Consider the following 26,467-nt stretch of genomic DNA (forward strand, 5'->3'; position numbering starts at 1 on the left):
CTACCATCCACGAAGAGGGTAAGGTCCGGTGTGGGTAATGGGGCGTCTGAAAGGTCCGGTCGAGGGGAGGTTAAGAAGTGGTTGCGCAAAAGGCAATCATGGGATGCTCTAGGAGCTCTTCTGGTGGGCTACTCAGGAAAGTCGCTGGGTTGAGAGTGGAGCAGTAGGAGAAAGTCAGAAGGGGGTTATTGAGAAGAGCTATCTCACAGCGACTGAGTCGTGCCTGTGTAAGATGTTGGGTCTGATGGGAAGTCAGGAGGGCTACAAAAGCATGTGAGAAATAGACTGTCAAGGGTTGCTGGAGAGTAATATTGGAAGCGGCTGTTACAAGGCAATGGACATGAGGAATTTGTGAGCAAGGTGGGAGACCCATAGCTACAGGGTCAAGATGAGTCGAATAGTAGGACACGGGTCTCCTGCAATCCCCGTGGGTTTGGGTTAAAACAGCGGTTGCACAGTTCTCTAGGATACTGGCATACAACTGGAAGGGCCTGTCATACAAGGGTCTTCCGAGCACTGGGGCACTGGCGAGGGGGCCGTTTTTAACTCAGTGAAGGCTGATCTTTGCTCTTCCAATAAGGTAAAGATTTTTGGAGCCTTGCTTCAGGCCACAGGGGTTAACTGCTTGGTGAGTAATGTTACATTAGGGAGCCACTGTCAGCAGTAGTTAACTAAACCTAGTAAGGCACACATTTGCTTGGGGCGAGTGGGCAGAGGGGTCACTAGAATGGGTGCAATACGTTCCGGAGTTAATTGCCTATCAGAAGCAACGAGCAAAGTCCCCAGGAATTTGACTTGGCGCTGAGTGCACTGAACCTTGGTGTGCGGTATGACACCCCCACGAATGGACAGTGTTCAGGAGGCGGTTGGTATCTGCAATGTCAGCAGATTCCGAAGAGCTAGCTAGGAGCAAGTTATCAACATATTGGACAACGGTAGAGCCGTCCAGGAGCCGAAGCTCCGAAAGCTGCCCATGCAATACCTGGGAGAATAAGGTGGGTGAATGGACAAATCCCTGAGGGAGGTGTGTACTGCTGGCCCTTGAAGCTAAAAGCAAACAAATATTGGGAATCTGCTGCCAGAGGGATAGCAAAGAAAGCATGCTGTAAGTCAACCAGGTTGAAAACACAGGCATTGGCAGGGATGCTGCTAAGAATCGTTGCAGGATTCGGCACAACTTGGTATAAAGGCTGGGCTATTTTTGTTGACCTGCTGGAGATCCTGCACTAATCTCCATTCCGGGCGTCCTGGTTTTGGCTCGGGTAGAATGAGGCTATTGCAGGGTGATTGACTGGAAACTAGAACACCTTGCTAGAGGAATGACCGAATCAAGGGTGTTATCCCTTCTATTGCCTCTGGCCTTAAGGGGTACTGAGGTATTGAAGGTAGTTTTGTTCCTGGTATAATTTGGATCTTAATAGGCTCCACAGGGGTGCATCCTACTTCATGCTTAGAGATCACAAAAGGGTTCTTCTGAAGGGCCGTGCTGGTGTTGATGGTGGCAGAACGGGTGGACTACCGTGAAAGGGCTAGAATAATAAGTTAAGCTCCCCTCTGCCAGTTGTTGGGGCCCATCAGTGACACTGGGGTCTAACTGCTGCTGTAAGCAGTGAGCTAAGTATCCCAGTGCCTTTGCTTTATACCCTTGTTTACAGATAAGGTGATATGGGGAGAAACTGAACCCGGTTGGTGCTAGAGGTGGACGGGAATGTCCACCAAGAAGGCTGATCCCTCCTTTATTTTCAATGTGTCCTGTAATGGTAACAGTGACAGTCAACCCCAGAAATGGAGTAAAGGTGGCTAACAGCTCTGTGGAAGCTCCAGTGGAGTCATAACAAACGGTTACATGGGGATTTGGGGCCTGCAGAGGAGGAGTAAAATCATCTGGCCTCAACTCGACAGCCCATCACTGGGGGGAGCAATAAGTCTAACATTGACTCTTAGTGACATTATTTTTGATGGCGATATCCTCATTAAAACAAAGCGTTTCGCTTTGGAGGGAACACAACAAATCTCTTTCTGCCAGATTAATCCCTAAATCAGGGGTCTGGGCGAAATGGACAGTGTAAGTCTAGGGGTCGAATTGGACAGTTAGTGGTTCAGTCAGGGGGTTTAGCCTCTCCTGCCCGGTTAGCCTGCTAAGGTTCACGGAGGCAAGTGAGAGCGTAAACCCATGCTGGCTTACACAGGAGGTTTCAAGAGTTGAAGCTGTGGCTCCAGGATCAATCATAAAGGGGATTTCCTTGCCCTCAACGGTCGAGCATACTTTCAGCTCATCCTCAGGGTCCTTAGTCAATATGTGGAAATTCACAAGGGAAGATAGTCAGGCTGAGAAAGGGTTGCTGGCAGAGAAAAGTTGTCTCCTGCGCTGGAGTCTATTTTGTTGCTATAACTGTGGACAGTCTCGCCGCCAATGATCCCTGCCACCACAGTTAAAACAGCCCTGTGTTGGCTTTGGCGTTACCAACCAGGATGGACCACTATGGGGAAGGTAGTTGTTATGGTTATCGAAAGGGTCGGTAGGGGTATAGGGTGGCCGATAAAGAGGTGCACTGGGACCGTTTGGTTGAATTGTATACCCACGGCCATACCTATCGACCCATCTCAGCACACAATACTGGGATTCCATTTGATGGCCTCTGAGGACATCAGGGTCTATAACAGGAGCATCTGAGCCCTTGTGATGGGTCTGACGAGAAGGATGCTGTACCATTTCATATTTGACTTTAGTCGGCTTAGATTCTTTATTATTATTCCAGTAATAAGTAAGCGCCCTTCTTATTTGTGGACGGGTGTTATCCAGCCAATCCATATTGTTGGTCCTAATAGCGGTGGCAGCCTCTTCTGGGATACACTGTAGCAGTAGGGCATTAAATTGAGTTGAAGTGTTCCCTGCATTATAAGTGATGTCACCTGCATGCGTGGCATATGTGGAGCAGAATTGATCCCAAAAATCTGAACCCTCCCCTCGCTGCTTAGGGCGGCATTCTAATACTTTACTTATATCCTCTGGTTGTTGCAGGGTCCTTTGAAGAGTGCCCTTGATTGCTTGGGTTTGGGCTCCTGGCTGGGGAACTGCCCCTGCAAAGGTTGCCCAATCATTATGTCCCAAATGGACCTTCCTTCTAGATCTCTCACTAGGGGTCAACGCCATACAGCACAGACTGAAAAGATCCTGCGGCATGGCCCAATACATTTGGATCGTCCCTATAATGTAATCAGTGAAATCCTCTGGGCTTGTTTTTCGATCTGGGCCCTAGGTCATGATTAAACACATCTCTTGTGGTTTCCAGGGTGTGTAAACCTGCATGGTGGCCTGGCCTCCCTGACCAGGATTTGGGTTAGGGACTGTCCGCGTAGGGAACTGTATTTGTCTGCGTTTGTGGGAACGCTTTCCCTTTCTTCTTTGGTAAGAATTACTGGAATCGACCGGTCCCTCTATAGCCTCGCTGGACCATTGTTCATCTTCAGGGTCATAATGTTGAGGCTAGTCATGTTCACTACTACTGTCTGTGTCAGTATTATAGGATAAATTGTTCTGTCCTCTGCGTCTCAAAAGGGTTAGTCTCTTGCCTTCTCTGGGTTCATGATTGGGTTCGGAAAGCAACCAGATCGGTGATACCTTCCAAAGCCTGGTTCCGGTCAGCAGGGTGGGTAATGATTCCAGGGGGAGCTAGTTGTGTAAATGGAGAGGGACCTGGATCAGGTTGTAGATGGGCGGGCGGTGGTAGAGAATAGGGTTGGGGTAGTGGTTGCTGGGATGGTGGTGGTGGAACGCTGGCAGACGGATTAGGGTATATGGGTTGATATGATTGGGCGGGTGGGGCACTAGATGGAATTTGTCCTCCTGGTCATCAGTGTCATTATTTTGAAGCAATATTGGCAGACCAGACATGTCAGGAAGTACAGGATAATAAAATGTGAGGCTGGATGAACACAGCAGGCCAAGCAGCATCTCAGGAGCACAAAAGCTGACGTTTCGGGCCTAGACCCTTCATCAGAGAGGGGGATGGGGGGAGGGAACTGGAATAAATAGGGAGAGAGGGGGAGGCGGACCGAAGATGGAGAGTAAAGAAGATAGGTGGAGAGGGTGTAGGTGGGGAGGTAGGGAGGGGATAGGTCAGTCCAGGGAAGACGGACAGGTCAAGGAGGTGGGATGAGGTTAGTAGGTAGCTGGGGGTGCGGCTTGGGGTGGGAGGAAGGGATGGGTGAGAGGAAGAACCGGTTAGGGAGGCAGAGACAGGTTGGACTGGTTTTGGGATGCAGTGGGTGGGGGGGAAGAGCTGGGCTGGTTGTGTGGTGCAGTGGGGGGAGGGGATGAACTGGGCTGGTTTAGGGATGCAGTGGGGGAAGGGGAGATTTTGAAACTGGTGAAGTCCACATTGATACCATATGGCTGCAGGGTTCCCAGGCGGAATATGAGTTGCTGTTCCTGCAACCTTCGGGTGGCATCATTGTGGCAGTGCAGGAGGCCCATGATGGACATGTCATCAAGAGAATGGGAGGGGGAGTGGAAATGGTTTGCGACTGGGAGGTGCAGTTGTTTGTTGCGAACTGAGCGGAGGTGTTCTGCAAAGCGGTCCCCAAGCCTCCGCTTGGTTTCCCCAATGTAGAGGAAGCCGCACCGGGTACAGTAGATGCAGTATACCACATTGGCAGATGTGCAGGTGAACCGCTGCTTAATGTGGAATGTCATCTTGGGGCCTGGGATGGGGGTGAGGGAGGAGGTGTGGGGACAAGTGTAGCATTTCCTGCGGTTGCAGGGGAAGGTGCCGGGTGTGGTGGGGTTGGAGGGCAGTGTGGAGCGAACAAGGGAGTCACGGAGAGAGTGGTCTCTCCGGAAAGCAGACAGGGGAGGGGATGGAAAAATGTCTTGGGTGGTGGGGTCGGATTGTAAATGGCGGAAGTGTCGGAGGATAATGCGTTGTATCCGGAGGTTGGTAGGGTGGTGTGTGAGAACGAGGGGGATCCTCTTGGGGCGGTTGTGGCGGGGGCGGGGTGTGAGGGATGTGTCGCGGGAGATGCGGGAGACGCGGTCAAGGGCGTTCTCAATCACCGTGGGGGGAAAGTTGCAGTCCTTAAAGAACTTGGACATCTGGGATGTGCGGGAGTGGAATGTCTTATCGTGGGAGCAGATGCGGCGGAGGCGGAGGAATTGGGAATAGGGGATGGAATTTTTGCAGGAGGGTGGGTGGGAGGAGGTGTATTCTAGGTAGCTGTGGGAGTCGGTGGGCTTGAAATGGACATCAGTTACAAGCTGGTTGCCTGAGATGGAGACTGAGAGGTCCAGGAAGGTGAGGGATGTGCTGGAGATGGCCCAGGTGAACTGAAGGTTGGGGTGGAAGGTGTTGGTGAAGTGGATGAACTGTTCGAGCTCCTCTGGGGAGCAAGAGGCGGCGCCGATACAGTCATCAATGTACCGGAGGAAGAGGTGAGGTTTGGGGCCTGTGTAGGTGCGGAAGATGGACTGTTCCACGTAACCTACAAAGAGGCAGGCATAGCTGGGGCCCATGCGGGTGCCCATGGCCACCCCCTTAGTCTGTAGGAAGTGGGAGGAGTCAAAAGAGAAGTTGTTGAGTGTGAGGACGAGTTCCGCTAGGCGGATGAGAGTGTCGGTGGAGGGGGCCTGGTCGGGCCTGCGGGACAGGAAGAAGCGGAGGGCCTTGAGGCCATCTCCATGCGGAATGCAGGTGTACAGGGACTGGACGTCCATGGTGAAGATGAGGTGTTGGGGGCCAGGGAATTGGAAGTCCTGGAGGAGGTGTAGGGCGTGGGTGGTGTCACGGACATAGGTGGGGAGTTCCTGGACCAAAGGGGAGAAAATGGAGTCCAGATAGGTGGAGATGAGTTCGGTGGGGCAGGAGCAGGCTGAGACGATGGGTCGACCGGGGCAGGCAGGTTTGTGGATTTTGGGAAGGAGATAGAAACGGGCCGTGCGGGGTTGGGGAACAATGAGGTTGGAGGCTGTGGGTGGGAGGTCCCCTGAGGTGATGAGGTCATGAATGGTGTTGGAGATGATGGTTTGGTGCTCGGGTGTGGGGTCATGATCGAGGAGGCGGTAGGAGGTGGTGTCGGAGAGTTGGCGTCTGGCCTCGGCGATGTAGAGGTCAGTACGCCATACTACCACTGCGCCACCCTTGTCTGCGGGTTTGATGGTGAGGTTGGGGTTGGAGCGGAGGGCTGCGCGTTCTGCGGGGGAGAGGTTGGAGTGGGTGAGAGGGGTGGAGAGGTTGAGGCGGTTGATGTCTCGACGGCAGTTGGAGATGAAGAGGTCGAGGGAGGGTAGGAGGCCTGGGGGTGGTGTCCAGGAGGAGGACTTGTGTTGGAAGCGGGTGAAGGGGTCAGTGGAAGGAGGGTTGGGTTCCCGGTTGAAGAAGTAGGCATGGAGGCGAAGACGGCGGAAAAACTGCTCTATGTCCGACCGTGACTGGTATTCGTTGATGTGTGGTTGTAGGGGGACAAAGGTGAGCCCCTTGCTCAGGACTGACCGTTCGTCCTCAGTCAGTGGGAGGTCTGGGGGGATGGTGAAGATGCGACAGGGCTCAGTGTGGCTGTCTCCTCTGGGGTTGCAGGCTGTGGAGGTTGTGGGCGGAGCGATGATGTCGTCGGCCGTGGGCGGGGTTCCGTCGGCCGTGGGCGGGGTTCCGTCAGCCGTGGGCGGGGTTCCGTCGACCGTGGGCGGGGTTCCGTCAGCCGTGGGCGGGGTTCCGTCGGCGTCGGCCGCGGGCGGGGTTCCGTCGGCGGTGGGAGGATCGGGGTGGGCGGCAGCAGCTGAGGTGAGGGTGGTGTGTGGGCTGTAGTACCTGGACGTGGAGGTGGTGACTGCAGCAGCGGTTCCGGAAGTTCTGTGGCCGGCGGAGGCGGATGTGACGTCATCGGTGGGGTCTCCGGCCGTGTCCTCATGGTCAATGGCGGCGGGTGCATGGTGGGGGAGGGGCAGGGACAGAGTCGGGATTTGGGAGGCGCAGGAATCCTCTTGTGGGGGGCAGGGGCCAGTGAGTTGGTTGTACTTACGATTTTTGGTGTCCAGTAAAGCTGAGTGGAACTGGGTGTTCAGTCTGTGGATCCTGCGGAGGATGAAAAACAGCAGGGGTCCTTTGCAGGTCTGGGAGAGGGAGGCTCTGAGCTGGGGCAGGCTGGATTGCAGTGTGTGGAGGTGCTTTCCAGTAAAGCTGAGTGGAACTGGGTGTTCAGTCAGGAAGTACGTCTGATTTTGTTATTTTCCATCAACTCAGCTTGCCACTCTAATCCCTGTTGTCTGTTTCATTTTTCCCTTTCCGCCTTTTCTTGTTTAACCCTTTCCTCTTCATTCATTTTGTGATCCTCACACTGCAGCTTTAAAACGTCCCAAGTTTTTGGTTTCCCCTCATTATGACAGGCGCTAATCCCTCTCCAACGTGCATCATCCACCCAACTGGCCAGTTTTGATTTCTCAGTCAGCTCCTCAGCTCTTTTTCTCCAGGATGACATGAACCCTTTCCATTTGCTTCCTGTATTACGTGTCCATAATGCCTCCTCAGCTTTAACACATAGCTCTGCATCCCCCGTTCCCCCGATGGCCAATTCTCATTTCCCAATTTTTTGTTTAGGCATGCCAACAGATGTCCAAACTGTACTTCATTTTCGGGGTCACCCCAACATTACCCATGCAAAGGGGTTCCGACACCTGACTTATCCAACGCCTGTCCCATTTTAACACTTTTACTTCTGCCTTTTTTTTGTATACTATTCCAGTGTCCTTGGTCTCCACGCCCACTTCAGGACCCTGACTTTTGCGTGGGGGATCTCCCTCTTAACAACCAGTCTAAGGCAGGGTGGTTGAGACAGACACTGTAGTTATCCTTTACCTATGTTCCAGGGACTTGAACCCCGGTATTTTAACCTCCGAATTCCTGATGCTTATAGTTAGGAGGACTCTAACCTCCAAAATCCCGATCCTTACCTGCGGACTCTAACCCCTGGCACTGGGGGACTCTAACCTCCCAGACTTTCTTAGTCAATTTATACTGACCTGGGGACTTGAACCCTGGCCACCAGGGGACTCTAACCTCCCGGAATTACTTTATCAGTGTCCAAGGTCGCGAGTCGTCTCGGGGTTCCGTCAGTACAGAGCCACATAGGGACAAGGGGTCGCACAGGTGTTAGGTTAGTGAGAGAGACCAAGGTGAATTGTACCTTGTGGGCCCGTCTGTCTCACGCCGACACCCAAATGATCGCTTAGTCAGTTCTCCGTGTACGACCTCCGTAAATGTTGGAACCCTCACGGACTTGATGCAATATCAAGACACTGATCTGGCTACAAAAAACACAATCCTTTATTATTAAACAAGTACAAGCTGTGGAGGATCGCTGTACACAACCTGGCACAGTGTGCTGAGTTCCCAAAACAATTATCCCCGAACAGCGGACAGTCCCCACTCTCTGTGCTCTATGAATTGGCTGATACATAAGACAATTACTTGGAACATGAAGAGAACAGGATACAGCATTGATCATTCGTGAAGTGACTGATAACGACAGGATGCGATTTCAAGCCACCGAAGTGTCTGACTTGAACAAAGGTCACTGACCTGGCCACTCCAGAAGAAACAGAAGTTTCATACCTTTACAGAGATAATGGGAACTGCAGATGCTGGAGATTCCAAGATAATAAAATGTGAGGCTGGATGAACACAGCAGGCCAAGCAGCATCTCAGGAGCACAAAAGCTGACGTTTCGGGCCTAGACCCTTCATCAGAGAGGGGGATGGGGGGAGGGAACTGGAATAAATAGGGAGAGAGGGGGAGGCGGACCGAAGATGGAGAGTAAAGAAGATAGGTGGAGAGGGTGTAGGTGGGGAGGTAGGGAGGGGATAGGTCAGTCCAGGGAAGACGGACAGGTCAAGGAGGTGGGATGAGGTTAGTAGGTAGCTGGGGGTGCGGCTTGGGGTGGGAGGAAGGGATGGGTGAGAGGAAGAACCGGTTAGGGAGGCAGAGACAGGTTGGACTGGTTTTGGGATGCAGTGGGTGGGGGGGAAGAGCTGGGCTGGTTGTGTGGTGCAGTGGGGGGAGGGGATGAACTGGGCTGGTTTAGGGATGCAGTGGGGGAAGGGGACGCAACAAACAACTGCACCTCCCAGTCGCAAACCATTTCCACTCCCCCTCCCATTCTCTTGATGACATGTCCATCATGGGCCTCCTGCACTGCCACAATGATGCCACCCGAAGGTTGCAGGAACAGCAACTCATATTCCGCCTGGGAACCCTGCAGCCATATGGTATCAATGTGGACTTCACCAGTTTCAAAATCTCCCCTTCCCCCACTGCATCCCTAAACCAGCCCAGTTCATCCCCTCCCCCCACTGCACCACACAACCAGCCCAGCTCTTCCCCCCCACCCACTGCATCCCAAAACCAGTCCAACCTGTCTCTGCCTCCCTAACCGGTTCTTCCTCTCACCCATCCCTTCCTCCCACCCCAAGCCGCACCCCCAGCTACCTACTAACCTCATCCCACCTCCTTGACCTGTCCGTCTTCCCTGGACTGACCTATCCCCTCCCTACCTCCCCACCTACACCCTCTCCACCTATCTTCTTTACTCTCCATCTTCGGTCCGCCTCCCCCTCTCTCCCTATTTATTCCAGTTCCCTCCCCCCATCCCCCTCTCTGATGAAGGGTCTAGGCCCGAAACGTCAGCTTTTGTGCTCCTGAGATGCTGCTTGGCCTGCTGTGTTCATCCAGCCTCACATTTTATTATCTATTTCATACCTTTACGAAAGTTTCACCCCTTTACAGAAGTCTCACACCTTCACAAACATTTCCCACTCAATCCTATTCAGGCAGTAAGTTTAAAACAGTTTCTACATACCCCTGTTTAGGAAGATAAGGAGCTTAAAAATTAATGTTATCCCATTAACATCTCAGTTGATAATTTATTTCTTCCAGATTAGTGTCTTTCATTTTCGCAATTAAGGTTGTGAATTTTATGGCAGGGTAAACAAGGAGTAATTTGTTTCCAAAAGCAAAGCGGTTTGTGAGTAGAAGACTGTTTTGTCAATTTCCTTAAAACTATCAGATGGAGATGAGTTGTTTTTAAAAAAAACAAGTTTTGTTGATTGCTTTGGCTGAAAGGTTTTTGGGGGCAGATTCAAAGGTAACTTTAAAAGAAATTTGGATAAGCACTTGAAATGGGAGGCGTGCCAGTTGGAGTTGCAGTATTGAATGGAAGAGTGAGAGGGTATGCGACCAATTGGTTAGCTCGTCAAACAGCATGCATATGCTCTTTAGGTGAACATGTCTGTACGTATGATGGGCTGAATGGCCACCTTATTGGCTCAGTAAAAGAAAATTCTCTGGGCTTCTTCAAAAGAGTTGAATTGTATTAGACAATTTTAAATTGCACTTTAATAAGACACATAAGGAATTTGCACATTCAAGAATGGAATCTACACTATTTGGGCACTTTGGAGTTCTTCCCTTTCAGGCTTGATCGAGGAAGCATTTAAAACTTGAGAATATGACCAGGCAAGAAGGTTTACACAGAGTTAGAGGTAAAGAAGTAGTAGCTCTTTCCTAAATTGATCTACAGCAAACTGCCTTTGGATTGAGGGATTATTGAAGATTACAAAAGAGATCTTGATCAATTAGGTTAATGGGCTGAAAAGTGGCGAATGGAGTTTAATTTTGCAAAATGTGAGACTTTGCATTTTGATAAAACAATTAAGGGCAGGTCTTATACAACTAAAATTAGGACCTTGGTTAGTGTTGTAGAACAGAGACACCTAGGGGTTCTGATACATAATTATTTGAAGTTTGTGTTCAATGAGTCTAGTCAATTTATACTGACCTGGGGACTCGAACCCCGGCCACCTGTGTCCTTTTCCTACGAAGTGGATTTCAAACCTAGTGGACGTATTTTTAACCTGAGAGGAGAAAGATTTAAAAGAACACAAGGGCAATTTTTTTTATATTATGCAGTGGTTTGTGTGTGGACCGAAGTTGCAGAGAAAGTGGTGGATGTGAGTACCGTTACAATATTTAAAAGACATTTTGGATAAATACATGAACCAGAAATATTTAGGGGGATATAAGTAGGCAGGTGGGACTAGTTTAGTTTGGTATTGCGAAGGGTCTGTTTCCATACTGTATTACTCTATGACTCTACGAATGAAAAGCACAGGAAATCACTGTAACATGTCCCTTGTGACAAACCTCATTTGTCAGTCTTCGAAATACAATGGAGAGAGCAGTCGTTGCAAACAGGTTCAGGATAAGCCACAGTGCCTGTGTAACCATCCTTCACTGGGTTGTGAGAACTAACCGCTTATTCACATTGAAGAGACAAACAACACTCTGCATTACCCAGGAGTGCCCTGTCTGCAGACTAAACAGATGACTAATCACCTTAAATGTCTGAGGTGGCCTGGGAGATTATTGCTAGGTTGAGAATTTGGCTTCTATAAATAATAATAGCTTCCTGCCCGTACAGGTAGTCACAGAGCAGCAACAATATACAATGAACAGCAAGGTATGAGCTGTGATGTAGAGAGCCAGAAGACTTTGTTACTTATGCAGCATGATAGGTCCTTAAGGTGAATTTGACATTTTGAGATCAGATTAAAATGAGGTGGCTATGGAATTTAATGTAGTAGTAAAGGACAGAGAGCTGACTACCATTAACTAAAACTTCTTGTCTGGGTAATGCCTTCTGGAGTAAGACCTGGACAAGTAGAGAGCCAAGGATAAACTTTGGAATCTGCTGAAGGTGACTATACAGTGGTAAGGAGATTAGGTTTACATCCAATTATCAGCTGTCCAACAGAGGGTCATTTTTGCTTCTGAGAAGTTCAAGAGGATGAGGGAGGATAGTGTATTTTGGTCATATTTACAGGATATGCAAAGTAAAATGGCAAAGTTTAAAGGGAAGCGATCGTACCGAGAAATATTTTAAATAACCTTTGTGTTAATCTCCCCTCTTAAATATGCATCTGACTCTACCATCCTTGAAACACCACCTCATCTCTTCTCAAAGCTTTGAACATGTTGGCATTTCCCATATCTACGTACTTTCACAAATAATGTCAATGCATGCAAGTAGATGCAGATACCCTACTGGAATGATACAAGGATGAGATTTTAGTGAGGTGGAGAAAGTGCAGAAGCTGGGATGCTTGCCTTAGAGCAAGACAAGGGAGCTTCAATTGGGTTATTCAAGGTTATGATGGGTCCTCAGAAAATGAGCAGAGAATGGTCATTAACAGAAGGCAGAGCAAATCAATATTAAGCTTCAAAAGATACTTTGGATAGGTGAAAAGATATTTACAGAGCCCTGAGAAAGGAGTGGGGGTATGGGACTAATTGGATAGTTTTTCAAAGAGCCAGCACAGACACAAAGGTCCGAAAGTGTTGACTGATTAAATGTGGGTGCTTAAGAAGGGAAAATTCAGCACTGACCAATTTCTGCACATCACAACTCTCTTTATTCTAAAACCACCCGTGCTTTGGAAATGTGGGCTATAAGCCTTGAATTTCTGCCGCATGAGACCATTTCACTTTCAGCGGATAAAGGCACTTAAATATTATAATAACTGTAAATCAGCCTAACACTGCCATTGTTTCAGAATGCTGATTGGGTAAGATGTTTTCCTTGTACTTTCAGAGTGTGCCTTTTTGTGGCGGAAATAAACACTCCGAGTCCAATTTATCCTGGACATTCAAACCAGCTGGTGGGTGGGAAAATTTTGTAATAGTTTAAAACTTTTTATTTCATGAAGTGGTTGGGACAAATTTGTAGTAAATGCAGTGCTACAGGATTTGCTGTTAAGGATTTATAGCTTGAATGTATTTATTAACAACAAATCAAAGTAAAGCTCCATCCTTGCATTTGTAAATGCAGGATTATGTAGAGAGTTTGACCACGCTCAAAAATGTGCAGGGGACATTAATGAAGATTTTGCCAGTGAAAAGGGTATGGTCTGTGGAAGGATTGGATATTCTGGGATTAAGGGGAGATTAATTGATGCCTATAAAGATTTTGAATTACTTGGTGTCGATATGAAGAACGTATTCTTGGAGCAGATGTCAATAATTGGGGCAAGCAGATTTTCAACAATTTGGTCGAAGAATCAGTGGAGTTGAGAGTTATTTTTCACCCAGGTGCAGGTAGGAGTCTGGAACTTGCTGGCTGAAAGTTGATGAGGCAAAAACTCTCGTCATATTTGAAAAAGAATTTGAATATTTATTTGAAAGGCCCTAACCGACAGGGCTACAGACCTAGAGCTGGTCAGTGCGATTAGGCTGCATAACTCCTTTTACTGACTGGCACAGAAAAATTGAGCTAAGTGGTCTCATTTTGTACTGTTGATTTTTCTGTTTCTAGTTCAACAGACCTTCTGCCTACCTCACAGCAGTCTGACATTCCCTGTGCTCTGTCAATTTTAATTCCTTTCCTGATATCTTGTTAAAATGCATGGTTTACTTCTGGTCACCACACTTGAAGAAAATACTATATTGGTCTTGCTTAAAGAATAAACTTACCAGAATGGTATCTGAATTAAGTTTACGAGGAGAACTTTTACCATTAGTTTTAAATTTCCTGGAATTTAGATGATTAGGTGCTCCCTAAATGTGGGAGGGCACAAATCAAAAGTTTGGCATCGCAAAGCCATGACCCTCCAATCAAATGAGCAGGGATAAGACAACTTCACATGCTGGCTCTATTTTTCAACTTTATTTATTAAAGTTTCCAAAATTATTGTGGGGAAGGATGACATAGTTCTAGACAGAGAAACTACAGTTTATTTGAAATCCTGGTGCAATGTTCAAGTTTATCTTGTACACATCCAAAGTTGCCACAAGCAAAATTTTACATTGCTTAAAGAGTAATGGATACAGATTTTTCATGAAGGATTTTTATAGACTTTGGTCTGCTAGCCATAATATATAGTTTGCCTTTCATTTAAAATAGCAACAGGAAATCAGTTTTAGTATCTACAATAAAATAGGCGTGCTCTAGCAACAATAATTACAAGTTTAAAAAATAACCTTGTGAATTAAACTTTTGTTTGCTTCAGTCTGTGTAAATATCATAACTGGGATGTGGTTGCCTTTGATAGAAGAGGACTGGCAATTATACTATTGATGAATATTTATTTAGTTATTTACACTATTTAAAGACCAACTTTAGCAGGAATTCATAAGAAATTTCTTCCTTCAGGTTCTATTCCTATGTGATCTGATAATATTGATGCACTCTGGCTATTAATACATTGGCTATTAAACCATTTAAGCTTGACACACATGTACATCCAAAGTTACTAAAGTTGAAACTTGCAAAAGGCTTGAATAAAAACACTGCACTTCCACTGGTTAATTGCTAAGACGGTGCTCCCTAAATGTGGGAGGGCATGAATCAAAAGTTTGGCATCGCAAAGCCATGACACTCCAATCAAATGAGCAGGTATAAGACAAGTTCACATGCTGGCTCTATTTTTCAAACTGTGGTCAAGGCCTAATTTACTGAACCCTGATGTCTGCCTCCTGCAGCAGTGAAAATGGTAGCCCTCCCACACAGAAGAAGAACAAAATAACTAAAACCCCTCCGTTCCATGCACTGATATTTACTGAGGGTCCCTCCCTTCCTGACCTGTTCTTAGGGCTCACTTTGAGGTCACAACAACTTTCCAGCCTTGAAGTTGGGTTTCACTGGAAAAATGTTTGGGAACCCCTATTCTAAGATTAAGAAGATGTGGCCTCAAGACTGAATATAATTTAGCCATGGCTTCCCATATTCCTCATTTTATCTCGAGTCTCATTCCATGTAGAAAATCCTTTGTTTGCAGGTGAACTTATCAGTCTGCTTTACATGGGTTCACTCGAGGACATTGAAAACATCAGCTCCATTTTGCGTTTGTTTCTATTTCTATTTAAAGAATTAATAAAATGTTTAGATGATAGCAAAAAAAAGGCTTGTGACCACCTAAATTTCTGATTTCTAAAATTGAGAGTGAACTTCATCGACCTAAACTGTTGCTTGTACTGGAGAAATGCTTAAAAAATGTAATATAAAAATATAAATTCAGTTTGGCCCAAATATGTCATTGTTTATGAACCTGTTTCCATTCTTCATCTCACCTTTATCATTTGCTTGTATTCCTTTCTCCCATGTCTTTATCCATTTTCACCTTAAATGTATCCATACCATTCACCCTGGTACATTGTGATTGAGAGTCCAGATTCTCATTGCTCAGTTGGTAAAGAGAGTCCCCTAAAGTCCATGTTTTTCTCTTGTATTGATAAGCCCCCAGAATTGGTGTCCTCCACTGTCCTCGCTCTCGTGCTCTCCCACACTGACACAGACATAAATGGAAATATCTTGTCTACAACTGCCCTTCAAACCTAAAGCCTATATCAGGTTATCTCTGCTATGGCTCAGAACACCTCCAACATAGAATCATCCTTCCGAATCCATTGTACTTTCTTCAGCATATTTTGAAATTTGGATTTTTAAATCGCATTACTACATAAAACCTTTTTTATTCCTTCCAGAGACTAAATGCAATGGTGCATAAAGGTGTCTGTAAACATTGTAAGGAAGTGTTAGAATGGAAAATAAAATACAACAAATATAAGCCACTTGGTCAAGCTCGGAAATGGTAAGTTAAAAGTTTCTTAGCTCTTTGTCTGTTCAAAGACAATCTTTGTGCATCTTTTTAATCCATTGATGTTCAATCAATATCATTAATTTGGGTACTGGAAGTGGTAGTTTTTTTTAAAAGAACAACAAATGACCATTTGTTTCAAGAACAAAGACAAAGTTGCTGGAAAAGTTCAGGTCTGGCAGCATCTGTGAAGGACAAAAGCAGAGTTAATGTTTCAGGAGGTCTGGTGATTCTTCCATTTGTTTTGCAGTCTACTTTGTTTTATCCCTGTAGCTTTCCATACCAATCTTCTTGGGTTGCCACTTGCATCAAAAATATGCTTGTGGCAATAAACTTACTTTCAGAAAGTGGCTTGCAGTTCCTTGGAACACCCTAAAGCATTCTGCAGCCAGCTAAGTGGTTTTGAAGGGTAGACACTATCACAGCATATTGTATGATATTGACACGCTGTCAACCTTGTATGATTTTCTTGCAACATCAGAAAGTGGTTTTAAATGTTTCTCTGTCATGGAAATGAGGATGATGGCTTCAAATGTTATTGGAGGTTTGCTGTTACAGCACACATGATGACTCCCTTAACAGTGCCATATGGTAAGCGTGTGAACTTTGATTCTTGCTGTTATTAATATTGAACAAGTCACATCCCAGGATTAAACCTGGATTTATAGACTATTTATTCGGTTTACTTTTGTCCAATTAACATGGCGCTTATTCTCACAAGTCTGCAAATTTTCTTCAACAACAGCATATAGGATTATTACACAAAACGGGGTTGGGGGGGGGGCCTGAAAACAAACACAGTTGTATATCTAAGGCAGTTAGAAAGATCTAACAAACCACGACCCAAGTTCTAACCCGTTTCCAAATGCTATTGCATCCAGTGACTCAAATCAAGAGAAATTGTACCCCTGTCTGCTGTTATGTTGTCTATTTGATCTTGGGTATCTGCATAGATTTTATGCCATCTATTTGAATAGGTTTCAGTAGATGTTCTTGGTCTGTGTAAACACCTTGCTCGTGTTTTAAAGTAATCTGTTAGTTAGCTTGGACTATTCATCTCTGTCTGTTATCTTGTGACTCAATCATGCTACGTCTTTGTTGAAGAGTGCAGTGAAAGAAGAATTTAAAACCTACGTGTAATTGGACCTGCATAGAACCTTGTGGTCAGTAGAACAGTCGACAAAATAAATTGCTGAAAATTTGAAAATGAGCTGCAACTCAGGACAAATAGATCTTCGTGGGTTGACTGGGAAGGAGAGAATGATTCTCACTTTAAAAAAAAATTGGATACAAGTTTTCACTGATCTATTTGGGCAAATTTTCAATAGATGCAGCATAAATATAGTGAAATCGAAGTGTATTGGGGCTGGGTGTGGTGGTAATGAAGTAGAACTGATAGCCCAGACGCAGCAGCTAATAATCTGGGGACAGAGGTAGCTGCTGGAATTTTAATTTTGTTAATAAATTATGTCTCCGTAATTGTGATCATGATGCTATCATTAAATAAAAACCAAAAGAACTGTGGACAGTGTAAATCAGGAACGCAGACAAGTTGCTGGAAAATCTCAGCAGGTGTGGCAGCATCCGTGAGGAAAAAAAATTAGGGTTAATGTTTCAGGTCCGGTGACCCTTCCTCAGAATGTCGTTGTGAAACATGATCTGGTCCCACTGTCATTTTTAGGGAGAGAAATCTGCTATCCGCACTCAGTCTGGCCTACATGTGACTCCAGCACTATAGCAGTGTGGCTGACTTTTAACCGCCCTCTGAAATAACCCACCAAGAGAGTCAGGTCAAGGGCAAATAAAGACGGGCAACAAATGTTGCAACTGGTGCTCCCCACCTCCCATGAAAGAATTTTTGATAAGTGAGTTGGTACATCAGGGATTACCTTAACTGGGTGAGTGGAGGAGAAATGGGACAACGTAAACACCAAGTTGAGCTGTTGGGCCAGAAGCGTATTTATGACTCAGTGTAACTCAGTGGACCTTAATTGTTCCATTTGCCTCAATAGCGTAATGTGTTTTGACGAGACTTTTAATATTATCGTCACCATGGAGTATAATCCTAGATCAGTTACCGATCTTTTTTAATTCCAATGTCTTTTTTAAAAGCCAAGTGCTGCAGCCGAACACATGACTGTGGATGTAGATTCACTGTTTAGTGTTGACGATCGCCCATATGAAACACATAGGAGGCCACAAAAAGATTTTATCAGAGGGTCTCGAGTCTTTGGAACTCTCTTTTTGAACGGGTGGTGGAAGTAGAGCCCATTTTTAAGATGGAGGTAGTTAAATTCCCCTTTAGAAAAGGAGTGAAAAGGTTTTCAGAGCTGGATGAGAATGAGGATTTCTGGTTACTGTGAGGTTAGTCATAATCTAATTGAATGCCTCGAGCCCACTCTGCCACTGAAGAGCCAATGCCTGCTCCTAACTCGAATGTTCAGTGACTATCTGGAGAAAACCCTGGATTGTCAAATCTGATGAAGCGCCAGGAAGCATCAAATGGATAGATTAGAGGAAGAAGTGTGCTATAAAACTGAAATAATAAAATCTCCAGTGGCTGTGGTGACAGGAGAAAACAAAGCAGTCTGAGCAAGAGGCATGTTTTTTTTTGCCAGCTTTCAACAATACACAATCCAGTTCAACTTTGATTTGTGTGTGCTCGGGGAAAAAGGTGTTCTGATGGACTGAGCAACTCCTGCAGTATCCTGGATTTGATTGATGCTGAGTTGGTCACAGTTGCTAGTCACCCCTGCATTGCAGCTAAAAGATTTCCAGCTCTGGGGTGCTAGAAGACAGGCAAAAGGATTTCAACGAATCTGCAAAGCTCAAACTCAGTGACCCTTCAATTACCAATGTCAACACTACCAGTAATAGACACTGCAACAGCTGCAACATGTTTCCATTTACTCTTAAACAATTTGTTTTTACACACCCATTTGTAATTTGTGTATGTGTTGTGGTGTTATTTCTATGTTTGGGTAACTAATAAACTCTCTTGTTGACATGACAGCCAAATTAAATTGGCTGCTTTTGAAACATAGCCTAATATAATCTGGGAGCAAGGTATCCAAAAGGAGGACATTCTCCTGTAGATTTTGTGACCAACCAAAGGAGCAGGTGAATAAAGAAGGGGAGCCACCTCATTCCATTTCACCTGGACCACGGAAGCCATCTCTTCCAGAACTTTAATAACTTGGGAATCCTTTTCCATGGTCTGATCATCATGACATTATTCCCTTTCTTTTGAACTTAAAGTAGGTAACTTTAGCCTTGAGCTTCCACAAGCTCAAATGAAGCATGCCACTAAAACGTTCAACTGGCAAGTTTTTTTTTAAATATGCAGCTTCCATTATTTGGATGAGATATATGCTTTGATGATCCTTTGGAACCCACTTCATTAGGCAGCTTGATCACAATTTAATATGGAGTTGTTACTTGCTCAAGCAATGTTTTCAATAGATCCCCCTGCGCCCCCCCCCCCCCCCCCCCCCCCCCGGTTCTGGTTCAGTAATTGATTAAGCATGTCTTGTAGATCTCCATTTCTAACTTGATCAATTAAGCGCCAATATAACAGAAACTGTTGTATTGGAGGGGGGGTGATTTTAGTGGGTCCTGACAGATGCTAACCACTGAACTATGTCCATCAAAGAAGAGAATGCAGCCTACCTCTGGATAAGCTTCATTTCAAAACTCTTTGCAGTCTACGTTATTATTTAACCAGAATTGTTACAAACCACTATTACTAAATGAGTTTGTGTTGATATAATCAGTCTTCAGAGGTTATGAGCAGGTCATAAGGGGGTAAATGATGATGAATTATTTTCCTGGTCAGCAAAATAGTATTGTGGACCCCAAGCTAATCGCAAGTGCTTACTCTTTCAAAGGGGAATTAATTGCATTGAAGAGGAGGAATAATTAATAAAGTTGACAGGGAGCTATTAGAATGGAATGAGGGGTGCTGTTTTCAACTATCACAGCTGATGGGCAGAGTGGTTTGTCTCTGTGCTGTAACATTCCGGTATTGCTGAATAAAAATGGAAAATATAAGAACTTAGCCTCCAAATTACTGTTTCCATGGTGTCTGTTGTGATGTTAAAATATCAGCAATTTTCTTTTTACCTTTGTTTTTATTTCTGTTTAGTGTTAAATGCCTTCAGAAAACAGTGAAGGACTCTTACCACATTATGTGTAAACCCTGTGCTTTCAAATTGGAGCTCTGCGCCAAATGTGGGAAGAAAGAAGAGATTGTGAATCCGTGAGTATTTTTTTCCAATACTTTATAATTGGTGAAACAATGGAATCTCCCAGACAGGAAAGATCATTTTTGTAAGTCAATGGAATCCTATGGTGCAAACATAGTACCCTTTTTATTCTCCTGGCATTTAATTTCAGTTACATAGCACAAGCAAGGCTGTTTTTGTTGCCTACCCTTCATTGCCCTTGCCAACCAGTGGCTCTACTGAACAGCCAGCCATGTAATGTGGTTTAACCTACATAGATTTAGTAGATTTTAACGTCATAGAAGATGGCCATGACTTACTTTATGTACGTGCCTGCTATGAGAGAAACTCAGTTAGTCCCATACCTGTGTATTTTCCCTGTGGCCCTGCAAATTATTTCTCCAGATAGTTGCCCAATTCCCCTTTTTATTATTGGAAACCTCAACTGAACCACCGGTAAGTGCATTTCAGATCCTAAGCACTCATGGCATTTTCTTTCAACAAAAAACTTTTCCTCTCACTGTCTCTGGTTCTTGCCATTCGCTTTCAGATGGGTGTCCTCCAGTTCATGCCACTGCTGCCAAAAGGAGCAGCTACTCCCTATGTATTCTATCTAAACTTCACATGGCTTAGATCACCTCCAGATCATCTCTCAACCTTTCTTTTAAGGGGAACAATCCCAGTCTCTTTAATCAAGCTTCATAACTTAAGAAGAATTCCCAGAATGAAACTCTTATAAACCTTCACCTTTCTGAATGCCAAAATAGGTCCCCAAGGCTTGTGCAGATGGGGCCATAGTGACAGGCTTCAGGACTGGTCTGTGCACGTGCTGCTACGTGATTACATTCTGTGTGCAGACTGCTCCACATTTTTAGTCCTTTAAAGCAACAGCCATGCTGTCTCAAACAGAAACTGCTGGGACTCACACAGGACTGGCAGCATCCATGGCGAGAAAACTGTTAACGTTTCGAATTCAGTGACCCTTCTTCAGAACGTGCCGGCCTTAGCTGCTTCTCACATTAGCTCGCACTGATTCAGCCCAGGGCTGAAAAGATCGTGGCTCATCAGAAGGAACAGACGTGTCAATTAGCCAAGATCCAGTGTATACAATCGGTGTGATTATACTGGCAGTGCCGTATTTGTGACTGGCAGCTGCTGCCACAGCTCTGTAATGGGGCAGTGATGCACACTGCTGTGCCGAGTTCCTGTAGGTGCATGCTTTTATTCCACTGGGCAGAGCCATTCACAATAAAGGCAGTTTGTCCTTAGGTGAGATAATGTGCAGAATTTTTTTCCTTTCTGGTCACAAATGTGAAGATTGTTTTACATTTGGACAACATTCTACAGTAGAGCGGCTGAGTTGAGGAGCAGGAACGCTTTGTGCTACATTATTCATTGCTGCCAGATGGCATTCTAAACATTCTTATGCCTTTCAGGTTCAAGCTCTTATTTTCTGATTGGTGCTTTGTTTCGCAACATGTTTTTGTTCCACTTTAAATTAACAGAAACATTTAGTTCAAGATCTTCACTGATTTGCTAGTTCGTCTGTTAACCTATAAGTTAGTAATATTTAATCAGCAATGTGTGTCAATAATGAGCGGACCCGCATATGCATAGTGGTTTAGAACAAAACAAAATTTCAGAAAATCTTGGTGCACTTCAAAGTTGGAAGCAACAAACAATTTTATTTTTAAAAATATGACCCAATTCTTTCTAATAAAAGCTGGCCTTGTCATTCTGGGTCCCAGGTAAATCCATTGCCAAAGCTGGTGAGATAATGTTTGTTAACATAGAAGAGCAGATCTTAGAATCCCTACAGTGTGGGAACAGGCTCTTTGGCTCATCAAGTCCACACCAACCCATTCCCCCTATAATCCACCTAGACTGCACACCTTTGATCAGTGGGAGGACACCCAGAGGAAACCCATGCCGACACCGGGAGAATGTGCAAACTCCACACAGACAGACACCCGGTGCTGGAATTGAACTTGGGTCCCTGGCACTGAGGCGGCAGTGCTAACCACTGAGACACCGTGCTGCCCATAATCCATATTGTCTGCAAAAAACCAGAAACTATCCCCTTCTCTTCTTTATTAGTTGCTCCCCTGCTAAATAGAACGTGACATCAAGTTTGGTGCATTTGCTTTAAAATGTCCTACATTAATCTCTGCAACCAAGTGGCATTCTCAACATCCTTATTTGTTTTAATCACCTGTAATAAAAGCAGAAAATGCTCAGCTAGTCAGGTGACATCAGTGGAGAGAGAAATAGATTAAATGGAACTGATTTTAACTTTTTTTTTAAAAGGAATATGTTTTGAGTGAGTTGACCATTTCAAGTCAATTACTTGTCACTGCTAATGTTGAGTACCCAGTCCACTTCCACTTGTAGAAAGATGCCCACTGCACACTCCCCCTCCAGGGGCACACAGATTTTGCCAACGTGAAGGCCCTTTATTTCCTTCTTACCCCTTTAACAAGTATTAAGCCCAAACTGAGCCTGGTAGATGATCAGTTGGTCCAGGAACAGAGAGATGGAATCTTCTCAGTTGTCCAGTCCCTACCATTGCATGGATTGTGGCAATGAAGTGCAGGAAGAAAATGAGGAGCAGCTTGTTCAAAGAGTGATGGATAAGGTTGCAGCTGCTTCCATTGGACAAAAGTCTGGAACAGAGTCTCATCCAAATACCAAAACATATAGGGTTTTTCCTGTCAGTAGCATGAGATATGTCAGGTGCTGAATTATATTCTGTCTGTCATTCAAAATTCACATACTAATAATATCCCACATTCTTGGGACAGTACAGAAGTTATTTCAGGACAGCTTTATAGATTGACTGACTATTGAAGGACATGTGCAAGCTTGCACCCGACCTTCCCTACAACTATAAATTGAGCTGGTTTGGTGTGACTATTCACCACCCTACCAGAGCAGTGACTGGGTTAGGTGCAGAGTTTTGCCCTAATTTATTTCCTGTTACATTTGGGGCAAGCGCTATCGGGCTGGTGTAGAAACTAGTCCTCTGCACAATTGCACTGGGGAGGGTTTGGTTTAAATTCCTGTCTTTGAATTCTTCAGTTTGCAGTAATCATTTCCTGCTGGTTAGGGTTTTATTCGGCTACTTTACAATCCCCCAGCTGTAAGTTGATTTGTGGGTATGTTAATCAGCATAGGTTTTATCAGGGAAAGTTCCCAACCACAAGGGGCAGCTTCCACCAGTAAGAACAACTGTTCCTGCTGGCTACAGGCATTGTTAATCTCCCAGGTTTTCCAACTTCCAGACTCAAATCCTTGCACTGAACCACCTTTTTTGCGGTCTTCTGTAATTAGGTTGTCTAATTACCTGAACATAAAGCATTCTTAGCAACTGTGCAATATCATTCGATGGAAATGACCCATTCAATGGAAGGAGATAGCACATTGATGGCTAACCTTGTTTTATACAAGCCTGCCCGCATCCATCTCACAGGTAAACCTGAATGCCCCGTCACTACTTTGAAGAAGATCTGTGCAGTTAACTCTGCATATTTTTTTGGGCATTGGGTGGGGAATAAATATGCCAATGACCTGATGGTTATCATGTAACTGTTTGTGGGAGCTTGCTCTGCACAATTTGCTGCTGTTTTTCCTACAGAGTGACCGCAATGCATTAGTAGCAAAGCACTTTATGAACCTACTGAAGATACGAAAAAGCTATATTAATATAATTTCTTCATTTTCTTTTTGTGCTTTGAATGAGTTAATGGGTCTAATTGTTTTATCTCCACAATTTCCAGATTGGCTTCTGAGGACTATCAACAAGAAAACAGCAATGTTGAAATAAACTTAAGAACGAGAAGCAGACTAAATGGCAGAAAGGAGGATGGTGATGACGATGATGACGACAATGATGACAGTATTGCTGACTCTGATTTTGATACTGATGACAGCAATGATGTAAAAGATGCAAGTGATTTCATTCAATCCTCTTTAACTCCTCTACACGTTCCACATGTGGATGCAGCATTGTATAAAAACAAATTATCAAAGGCTGAAGGAACTGAGGCACATAACGTGCTTGATATTTCTGTCTTGACTTTGGATGCATGATAGATTGCAATTGTAACATTCCAATGTAAGTTACAATAATATCTCAGGATTTTGCATAATTTGTGAATCCTGTTGAATTTTTGCTTGACTAGCATGAGATAGTGCTAGGACACACGAATGTGATAAATATTAAACTAACATCTTGTAAATCAGAATTGTAAGAGCAAACCATTGATAGATGTAACTTGTGTTTGACTGATGTGTTTTGCTGTTCTAGTTTTGACAGAATATACATTGACATCATTATCACCTTATTTATGGAAATATTGCCAGTTGGCACTAACCCCCTCAATGGCTACATTGTGACATAAGTGACCATGTAATTGTGACCTAATTCATTCTTTACAGTGTAATATTGTTTATATACAGCTGATTAAAAATAAACATGTTGTCAAAAGTTTTTATTCTGTACTCAGCAGGGCATATACAGGAATGTGAGATTTCAAAGGGAACCACAGGCCGGTGACTTGACTAATCAGCACCCTTTACTCATGCAATATTATTTGTTGCTCATTTTTGAAATTTGCTGTTCTTGCATCTGCAAGATGAAAAATTCAAAACTGCTGCAATTCTGTACTACCAAACAATTATTGTTTTATTTGGATAATCTTTCAAATAGTGGATTCTGACTTTCTACTTAAGTCAATAAAATTATAAGAATCATAGAATCCCTGCAGTGTGGAAATAGGCCCTTCGGCCCAACAAGTCCACAATGAACCTCAGAGCATCCCCCTATAACCCACCTAATCTACACCTCCCTGAACACTATGGGCAATTTAGCATAGCCAATCCACCTAACCTGCACATCTTTGGACTATGGGAGGAAACTGGAGCAGCCGGAGGAGACCCACGCAGACACGGGGAGAATGTGCAAACTCCTCACAGGCAGTCGCCCAGAATCAAACCTGGGTCCCTGGCGTTATGAAGCAGCGGTGCATCACCGTGCCACCCTCGTACTGTGTAAGAAATCATACTGTTATTTCCTTATTTTTAATTGCACTGTATTTTGTCTTTATTTTCCCCCTTCGCTTTCATTGGTCTAAGGTATCTGAACAGGAAATGCTGGAAACACTCAACAGGCCATGAAGGATTTGTGAAAAGGGAACCAGCCTGATGGCCTTATGTTAGAACTGGAGAGATGAGCAGAAATCTTGTTGACAGAGAGAAAACTTCAAAGCCAGGCCTCCTTTTCGAAGAAAAGAAACAATAAATTAAAGCACTGAAGAGCTTATGAATTACAGCAGTTGCTGGAACTCTGAACTAAAAACAGAAAATACTCCGTGGTAGCCCATTTTTGTCAAGAGAGAGAAAAGCATGATAATGTTTCAGGATGATAATTATTCATTCCAGCTAAATGTTGAATTAAAATCAAATCTCAAGTTTGTACTTTAAAGTACAAACTGCTTGGAATTGATCTTCTTGTAAATTTGCAAGCTTAACTTTCCAAAATAAAATTGATTGCATTCATATTAATGTTGGTATTTGGCTTCCCACAATAGTTCAGTGAAATCATAAGCAGATGATTATGGAATTTTTTTGTGGCGAAGGAGCAGTGTATTTTGTTTCTCTCAGATCAAAAACTATCTCCCTTTGTGAAGGATAGATTGGGTTAGCTTGAGCAATATAACAGTCATCCAGTCTCTCTCTCTCTCTCTGTCTCTGTCTCCTATTCCACAGACCGTTACCTAGTTCTCTCGCAGTCACCCATGAAATGTACGCTGTCACCTATTTCACACATTTAATCGCTCTTCATCACCTATCACCCAGAGAGAAATGGTCACCCTGAGGAGTTCTAGAAGTGATTATGTTGAGATGGTGGATATGGTTTTATGATTTTTATTTCCCCAAAATTGCCTAGATTTTAGAACCATCTCAGTTGATCAGAATTTGACAAAGAAGGGAGAGAGTAAACAAGGGAGTGACATGAATTATTGAGATGGTGCTGGTATCTATTATTAAGGAACTGGTAGCCAGAAGGTCGTGTTGATTCTGCGGCTTCATGGTTTTTATTATAGTAATCAAATTTTTAAGTAAGGGAGGGGATGAGGATCAGACTCCAATGATTTTCATAAGAATACTGAGAGGCAGTTCTAAAAGTGACTGCTGCAATGAAATCCTAGCCCCCTTGTTCTGTCTATTTACCAAATACATGTATTTCTGTGCTGCTGAGTCCCCTTGCTGTGTATTCCTTTCCTGTGAGCTGATTGGCTGCTCAGCATGGAGACATATGGCCTACTACTCTCATCACACCCCTCTTGGTGGTAGGTAATGATCAACACTGCAACCCAATCAAAGAAAAAAGGTTGATTTCTTTGTCCATACCCCTTCCTGGCACCTGCAAATCCCAGGCAAAGATATTGGGAAACTTTCAGACTATGTAGCACCCCCATGACTGACTTTCCCAGCTGTTGGACACTAAGGGAGCCAAGAGGTGGGGATCCAGATGGAAAATGGAGGTGATGTTGAGGATCAGCCATGATTATATTAACTGACGGAGCAGGTTCAAGAGGCTGTAAGG

General features: G+C 44.6%; 1 protein-coding gene across 4 annotated transcripts in view; it reads left to right on the forward strand.

The window, feature by feature from the left end:
• c3h9orf85 (chromosome 3 C9orf85 homolog) overlaps positions 1–25,378 on the forward strand; it is a 30,628-nt gene extending 5,250 nt beyond the window's left edge. For 2 of the 4 annotated variants that reach the window (XM_048527427.2, XM_048527426.2), the window contains exons 2-4: positions 15,525–15,631; positions 19,782–19,895; positions 23,637–24,985. In XM_048527427.2, the coding sequence (XP_048383384.2) occupies positions 15,537–15,631; positions 19,782–19,895; positions 23,637–23,949 (522 nt within the window). In that variant the 5' untranslated portion in view covers positions 15,525–15,536 and the 3' untranslated portion in view covers positions 23,950–24,985. The other 2 variants (XR_009444841.1, XM_048527425.2) reach the window with 2 other exon arrangements.
• The last annotated feature ends 1,089 nt before the right edge of the window (positions 25,379–26,467 follow it).

Source organism: Stegostoma tigrinum, chromosome 3, assembly GCF_030684315.1.
Source record: "Stegostoma tigrinum isolate sSteTig4 chromosome 3, sSteTig4.hap1, whole genome shotgun sequence".
NCBI classification, from domain to species: Eukaryota; Metazoa; Chordata; class Chondrichthyes; order Orectolobiformes; family Stegostomatidae; genus Stegostoma; species Stegostoma tigrinum.